At 34.8% G+C, this 8,064-nt stretch overlaps 1 protein-coding gene across 5 annotated transcripts in view; it reads right to left on the reverse strand.

Moving 5' to 3' along the window:
• SLC25A12 (solute carrier family 25 member 12) overlaps positions 1-8,064 on the reverse strand; it is a 112,182-nt gene that overhangs the window by 97,480 nt on the left and 6,638 nt on the right. For 2 of the 5 annotated variants that reach the window (XM_019522866.1, XM_019522867.1), the window contains exons 3-4: positions 5,578-5,603; positions 4,901-5,043 (exon numbers count right to left, since the gene is read on the reverse strand). In XM_019522866.1, coding sequence (XP_019378411.1) covers positions 4,901-5,010 — 110 coding nt within the window. In that variant the 5' untranslated portion in view covers positions 5,011-5,043; positions 5,578-5,603. Of the gene's footprint in view, positions 1-1,974; positions 2,075-4,900; positions 5,044-5,577; positions 5,604-8,064 lie in introns of those variants that run through there. The other 3 variants (XM_019522864.1, XM_019522865.1, XM_019522868.1) reach the window with 2 other exon arrangements.

An 8,064-nucleotide genomic window follows, 5' to 3' on the forward strand; every position in this document is an offset into this window, starting at 1 on the left:
ACACCCCCACACACCACATACCCATACACCAACAGCCCCCCACAAACCTCTACCCACCCCCCCATGCACCCCACAATATACAAGAGTAAGAGTTCATTTTAAGCTATTGCTTAAAGGTGTGCAATCACCTTTATGTACACTACACAAACTTGTAAATCAGGACAAATATTTTCTTAAATTAATTTTTTAATGAATGTTGTAGATGTTCAATTTTTAGTATATAATTTAGTATTTTTCTGGTTCTGAGATGGCAAAACCCCTCACTGAAAGGCATACTCCTGGGGGCAAGGGGAAGGAATTCTGGTGGCAAAGGTTGGGGGTTATGGGGCGGGACTTCTGGTCACAAGATGGTGCTAGGGGGTGGGGTATCTGTCAAGGGGCGGGGCTACCGATCCAGCCCTCAACAGCTTGCCAAAACTCAGTAAGCGGCCCTCCACCCAAAATTACTGCCTGCCCCTGCTACAGATGCTTCCTAGCAGGGACATTTCCTGGTGTCCTCCTTGTTCAGAGTGCAGGAAACAGAAGCTGAATTTCACCAGTGACCAGGGATTTCACCTACCTGATCTTCCTTACTCCTTGAGCTTGCAGCATTTAACTTTAGCTACAGTACCAACATACCACTTCTCTTTCATTTACCTGTGACTCTCATTTTTTCCATTGTTTCTTTGCTCTTTTCTCATCCCCTCTCCACCTTATTAAAAAACCACCAAAAAACTTATGTAAACAATATTTTTAGAATTCTTATCTTCCTCCACAGCTGTTTGCTGCTCTTTCATTGTGTCAAATCTAAACCTAGAGTGTCACAACAGGGCTATACATTATTTATTATGTAAAGCATCAGGCCCACTTTAATACCCAGTTAAAATATACTCTCAACCTTTATAAATAATCCACTCAGGGACAAAATAAACAGAAACAGACACATTTTAAATAAAGATTAATTTCAAAAAGAGAGACTCTTCTATGTTATATAAATATGATTTTGCCTCTGGATTTATGTTGCTGATTTTAGAATGACTTACTGAGATTCAGAAAGAGTGAAAAAGCGGGATGAGATGAAAGTGAAGGAAAAAAAAAAGAATGTCTAAAGTCACACTACACTGTCATCCGAAATTATTTTGATATGAATAGTTAGTTGGTTACAGCATGTGCAGAAAGATCAGGTACATTCATAGGAGGGAATATTCACGCATAACGTTGCAAGTGATACCCAAAATCTGACATTTTAACAAAGGATGATATGATCATTCATTTTCTCATCCAAAACTCAGTAAAATTCAACAGAAATTGGATCCAATCATCTGGGCCAAATTCTAATACCAGATGAATGTATGTATGTTACAACAGAAAGAGTTCCACTGAATCAGAAAGGTTATTCAACTTAACCACACATGATATAGTGATTATAGTACGTGACAGCTAATACAACAAATTATATAATCAACCTGCAAACAGATTTCATTAAACAAATTACTGCTTCTACAAGAAACAGGATGCCAGCAAACAGTGGGATTCAATAATGAAAAAGCTAAACCAAAAAGTAAAATTTAAGTGAAAATCTTAAGTTAAAGACCTTCACTTCTGGACTGTGGAAGCAGTATCTAGAGAACGAGCTCTTTGCCAATAATGGCCAGACACAGGTGCTGCAGAATTAATTCCAAAAAAGTAACAGGATTGCAAAAGGACAGAAAGAAAAAAAGGCACAAAAACCCACAACAGAAACCTTGCAAAGATATATCTAAAAGCAAGTTGGTCCCCAATATTTCTCCCTCCACAAGTGTGATGAAGTTAACTTATTTCTGACCATTTTCCGTTGATTTTTAATTCTTATTTAAAAATTTAAAACTTGAGTACCTAGATTTAAGAGCAGATTACCCTAATGGTTAGTGAGGAAACCTGAGATAAATTCTGAGATCTTCTCAATAAATGACTTGTCTCTCAATGCCTGAATACAATAGGGATATTTATACTTACCTAAACTGTGTAAAGGAATTTTAGATCCGCAGAAAGGTGCAATATATTATCACAATTTGGTTGTAGACTACATAATTAATCATGTTAGAGATGAAACTACCTGTAGAAATAATATTGTTATCAAAGACTACATCTTGGTATAAAATGTTCAAGCTTGTAAAGTATGTTATAAAAGAATTTCTAGAAAGAGAGTCAGGAGAAAAAAAATAATGATGTTTCTAACATGGGGACAGAATAAGTAAAATAAAGACCCGAAACTTTAGAGAAGTACATTTCAGATAACTGTCCAAACATTCTGTCTTCCAGATCACACAACACTTCAACATCATCATGTGCCAGCTTACAATGCATAAATTGATTATTTTGAAATTTTATAACTCCAATTTCACATTTAGGATAGTTTACATCATTACAATTTGCTGATTTTCTAAAAATCAAGTTACAATTTCATATACTCAGTACAAATACAGATATATCAGTCTTATCCTCCATTTTTTTGTTTCCTCATCATATTTATTCCTGGCTAAATTTTGTTAATTCCTTGCTGTTATAAACACAATTTGAAACTAAGCACAGTCTGAAGCTGTGTAAACAGTCATATAATTCTGCCAATACAAAAATGGAATGATGATTTAATTTAGAGTTTGCCTGAACAGAGATTAAATATATTTCTATTTGTGGCCCTATTAGGATTTTATGCTACTATTTCTGAAATCAAACAAATTTAACTGAGTTCCTCTCTCCCACTGGTTTTAGATTATGATAAAAGAAAAAAACAAGCTCTTTTCCAAACCTTTTCAACTAAGGACTTCAAGCAAGTGAACATTACTTGCTTCAGTAGCAAGTGGAAGTCAAAAGAGGCATAAGGAAAGGACTAAAAGAAGGCTAATAGAAGTAAATCTGAAAAAATTAAGTTTAGGTAAGATTGTTTCGAAATTCAAGTTTTCATGTTAAATAATCCAACACAAAAGTTATCAAAGGTATTTAAGGATACTGTAACCAAATTTAAAGTAGATTTTTAAACTCCACTTTGCCTTCTGACATTGGGCATGTTTCAATGTATGCTTTGTTAAAATTCAGCTTGCTGATTTATTTGCAACAATCAATCAATCATATGAACAATAAATTCAAATTATATTTATTGCTATTGTGAGCGTACAGCTTAATCCAATATCAAGTAATGGAGTTTTTGCTTCTCTGCAGTAGGCATATAAGAACTAGCAGCAAGTAACTGAAATTTGGAATCTGAGCATGTTAACAAATCTCAGCCACTTATCTTCTGTCCCTGCAAAAACTCAAACTCTACATAGTAAGTTATCCATTGACCTTACTTCCAACAGTACTATCCAAACAGAAAGATATGCAAAACAGAAAGCAGAAGATAAGCATCTTTCAGTCCAAGGGTCAGCTATAAGAAATGAAAGAAACTCTTGATTCTTAACTGTACAAAAAGGTCCTTTTTATAAAAACATTCTCTAAAGAAATTCATATTTTTAAAAGGCAATGAAAATTGCTGGAAAAAGCAAGATATTTGTTTGGCTAACTTACCAAGTAGTCTATAATAGACTATTTTAAAATGCAATAGCAAACGTCATTTACAATTATATTGCTAACAATGGATTATATCCACATGCCACAGAAAGTAAATTACATTTCTCTGGGTTATCGGATGTGCCTTAAGACTCCAAGGAGAAACGCTGCAATATTATTTAGACAGAACCTTGTCTACCTATGTCCTTAGGCCAACACAGCTACAACCAACACCTTTCAATATTATTTAAACAGTCATGTAGTAATGCAATGAAGAGGAAATCCTAACTTTGCCATTCAGTACAAATTACACACGTTTTATATAACTATAATTTTATTTGCAAAGTATAGATGTTGACACAGTTGCTTAGGGTACTGTGCAATATAATAATAAAATTCTAACACACTACAATAAGGGAAAACAAAAACATTTAAGTGGTGTCAAGGGTCTGATTTAGACTCACAAAACCAAGTTAAGAAGCTTTCAATTTCAAACAAACTAGATTTATCTATAAAGATGTATTGTGTTCTATTTTAATAGCAGCCTTCCATCTCTTCTCTAAAAAAATACCCACTCCTCTCTGGTGGTATTTTTGACCTCTGCTTTGATGCATCTTAACCTCTTGACTTCATCTGACTACATCTATGCTTCTTGCTACAATGAAATGCTGAAGTTGGAAGTTGCATATAGCAATGGAGAAGAGCAAGTAGGCCAGGCTGCTCTGAAGCAGAGCGGGTTAAAAGGTAACATCTTAAAAGAGTGGACATTTTGTAAATTAGTTTCAGAAAGCAATTTAAAAACAAAGAATATTACCCATAAGCAATGCTTAAATAGCTTTGTGCTATATGACCTTATCTTGATTAGACAAATACTTTTCTCTCTACATATAGTGATTAGTGTCTCCCTTGCCTAATAGATAGCATTTTTAAGAGGTCCTCAGTGGTTTCATTTGTACATAGTGGTGTTAGTGGGGTGTTAAAGAGTGCACACTACAGAAATTACATGACATCTGTTCCATTTTCCTGTATTTAATTATGAATAATAAAGACTTTACAGTCTTTAACCATGGACCGGAATATAGTGTGAAGTAGCTTCTCCAAAGCAGTCATGAAGAAATGGATGTGCTTATTTGTAGTTACTGTCAACTTCCAAAAAAAAAATCCTCATTTGAAAAGCATGATAGAACTTTTAGATTTAAACTTCATATTCTTCCCAAAGTGAAACAAATGTTGTGGTCTATTGTATTTGAAAACATCTCAAGAGTAAGATGGACAAGCAAGCTCAAAGCATAACCAAAAGACTAATACTCTATTTTTAAACAGCAATAAATTAATCTGGACTATTATCTCATTTATGAGCAAATCATAAGATTCTAATGGAAAGCAAAATTCTCACCCATCCTTTGTTTGATCTGCCACTCCTGCCAATAACTGAATTGTTTTAGGATTATAATTAGGTTCTGTATACAGTCCAAGGTATCTTTGCACAAAATCTCCTGGGGTCATGTAACTCTCTCCATCCTTTTCAACACTGGCATACTAGATAAAGAAACAAAATGAAACAAAAGTCATTTAGATACTGATAAGTATGAATGATTATTGGACCCATTGTTAATTATCAGCTTTAAGAAAACACATTCAAAATAAACTGCTTTATGATTAAAGGCTTCTATTAAAACAAACAGTATTGGTAAACTAGACATCTTACGCCAATCAGACTGCATGCAACAAATAATGGATTTACATATAAGCCAACATGCTCTAACAAAAAGTAGGTTATAAATTTGCTTAAACATCTGTGTATTTGTGTAAATTCCCATTTGAAGTTGTGCTGTAAATCAACAAAATTTCAATGCTACATTTTCATTACTACTAAAATAGCAATCAGAAATGCATTCTTAAAAAGCAGATATTAGAGTTGAGGGAAAAATCTCTATTTTATTGGAAATGCAACACTTTCTAAATTCATTTTTGTTCTGGATTGGAAAACAAAGATCTTGACATTTCTTATTCAATAGAATTTTTTTTAAATTTGATTTTGGACAAAATATTCTGCTTTGATTTTTTACTTACATTTTATAATCTGCAGTATAACATTTCTAAATGAAAGAAAAAACAAATGTTCTATTCTGTCAGCATTATTAAAATGTTTTCATCTCTCACCCTTCTTAAAATAAAAAAAATCAACACATTCCTGAAAAAAGTTTATTTAAACAGTATGCTATTGAAAATACTGTTATTTCCCAAATTTGATACGTCATCTATTTGATTAATAATTCTATAAATGTCTTTTCTCAGAAATTATTCATTCATTAATTACCCTTACAACTCTCACAAGAAAACTGCTCCATATCTTAGAATTGACCAGTTACATTTAACACAGTCAAATACTTAGTTTAACCTGTGTGTTAGTGTTATACTTTCACCCCAATAAGAAAGGTCCACAATAACTGTTTTCATATTAGCCCTTATAGTACTTGCACGTACATGAATGGACAGTGTGGGGAACTGCAAGCCAATTTCACAACAATTAGATTATAAATCACTGCAAGGGGATCATTGAAAATATTTGGTTTTGAAAAGCTTGAATTTTGAGCCAAGTTTATTCTGTCAGTAAATATTTCAGCTTATGACACTGTAATGCTTAAATTACATATTTTCAGTCTCTACTTTTTAACACCCATTTGTGCCATTTTGTTAAGAACCCCATCTAAATTTAAAAATCAAATCAAATTAACACCAGTCTATTTTTGCCAAAGGAGAAAAGTTATTGCCAAAAGCTCCATCCAGAAACTGAGCTCCTCAGTGAGATGCCAGAATGAGATGCCGTTCACAACAGGTAAGAGGTACTGAATATGATCATCCATCTTTATGTGCTCTGTATACATGGAAGCTATCAGCCAATATCAGCTGGAAAAACCCTATTGCGATTCTTCTGGAGGATCCGAAGGTTACTTTTGCAACCATAAGAACTTTCATTTAGAAATAATAAATCCTTAGCTTACATTCTGAAACAAAATAGCACCTCAAAAGAGAGTTCCAGCTTACCAGACTGCCAAGAGTCAGGACAACTGGACCAAATGATTTGGATTCCTATGATGTTCCCTTGTTTCACTACAGTTCTTAATCAAATTAATTTCCACACAGAACAAATACCGTATTTCACAAGATCCAAGACTACAAGCTTTTTCAAAAAAAATTAAAAAAAAATCACAGGCATTTCTTGAAAGGTTTGCCAGTGCAGACTCATTCACTTGGATTTATGCCTCCAACAGCAGAAAATTCCAGCACAGAAATTTACTTAACAAGAGCGTTTCTTTCAAGTAATGGTTCTCAGACTTTTTATACCCATGGACCATTGTCAAAGCTCAATATTTTTTTTGTGGACCACCATATCCCCTTACCAGGGAAATGGAATCTTGTGACATCCACTGATGACTTACCATGTGAATCAGTTTAGGAACCACTTGTCTAAGATATGAGTCCGAGGACACTACCTGGTATCTGTCTTTTTTCTGAAAAATCTTTATTTTGATTTTTATGAAATAATTAGTCCAACCTGGCATAACTGGATTTGTAAAGACTTAATTCATAAGCACATAGAGAAATGTAAGGGCTTTTCTCAAGAAAGAAGAAATTGTGTAGGAATCTAAAGTGCAAGATCTATAAACAGGGAGTTCAAACTTTACTAAATTAGTAGCCAAATATGTAGGGGTCCAGGAGCAGATTCTCTAGATTATTGGTGCTCAACCTTTTTCCCTGGCAGGCCAGATAAGCAGTGCCTGGACCATCCACATACCAGATCCAGCCAGTGGTCCCAACTGGGCACCTGGGGCAAGTGCAGCAGGCCCCCCATCTCATTCTGTGGTGTAGGGCAGGGTAAGCTTGGCCTTAACTCAGCCCTGTTTGGAAAGGGGGCTTGACTTTGGCTTAAGGGGGAGGGAAGAAGTGGGCATGGTGGCTCTGATCTGCTGCACAGGGCTTGGGGTTTGGAAATTTGGCAGCAGGGGAGGGCACCTATATTAACTGCCACTGCTCTCCCACCACCAAATTTACCAATCTGTGGGGATCCTCATGGGCCAGATATGATGGCATTTGACCTGCAAGCCAGAAGTTGAGCACCCCTGCTCTAGATTGCACTACAGTTTAAAGTGACAAGCTTAACCTTATTGTCCAGTCTCTATTCCAAGTGCACCAGCAAGATACACTTTTTCATTATCACTTTAATATTTAGAATTATAAAAAAAGTGCTTGCAGAAATAGATAGTGCTCATTCTAAGCAAGGCCTAGCATAATTAACAACACACTAAAACTCCCAGAATGCTTCAAGGAGGTTGAGAAGTCAGCGATTGACATTCTGGTGATCACTATCTGACCTTTGAATAGAAATGCTGACAATATGATAAAAATTGCAAGCAAGCAGCTTATATTGTTAAAACAGGAAACCGCACAGCTAAACCGCAATGACAAAAATAACCGCATATTATGCAAGCAAAGTCTGGTAAATGTTGTAGTTAGGTCATTAAGAATGAACATAAGAAGCGTAAAAATTATAATAAA

This window comes from Gavialis gangeticus, unplaced genomic scaffold, assembly GCF_001723915.1.
Source record: "Gavialis gangeticus isolate Ggan-Ray unplaced genomic scaffold, GavGan_comp1, whole genome shotgun sequence".
In the NCBI taxonomy this organism is placed as follows: Eukaryota; Metazoa; Chordata; order Crocodylia; family Gavialidae; genus Gavialis; species Gavialis gangeticus.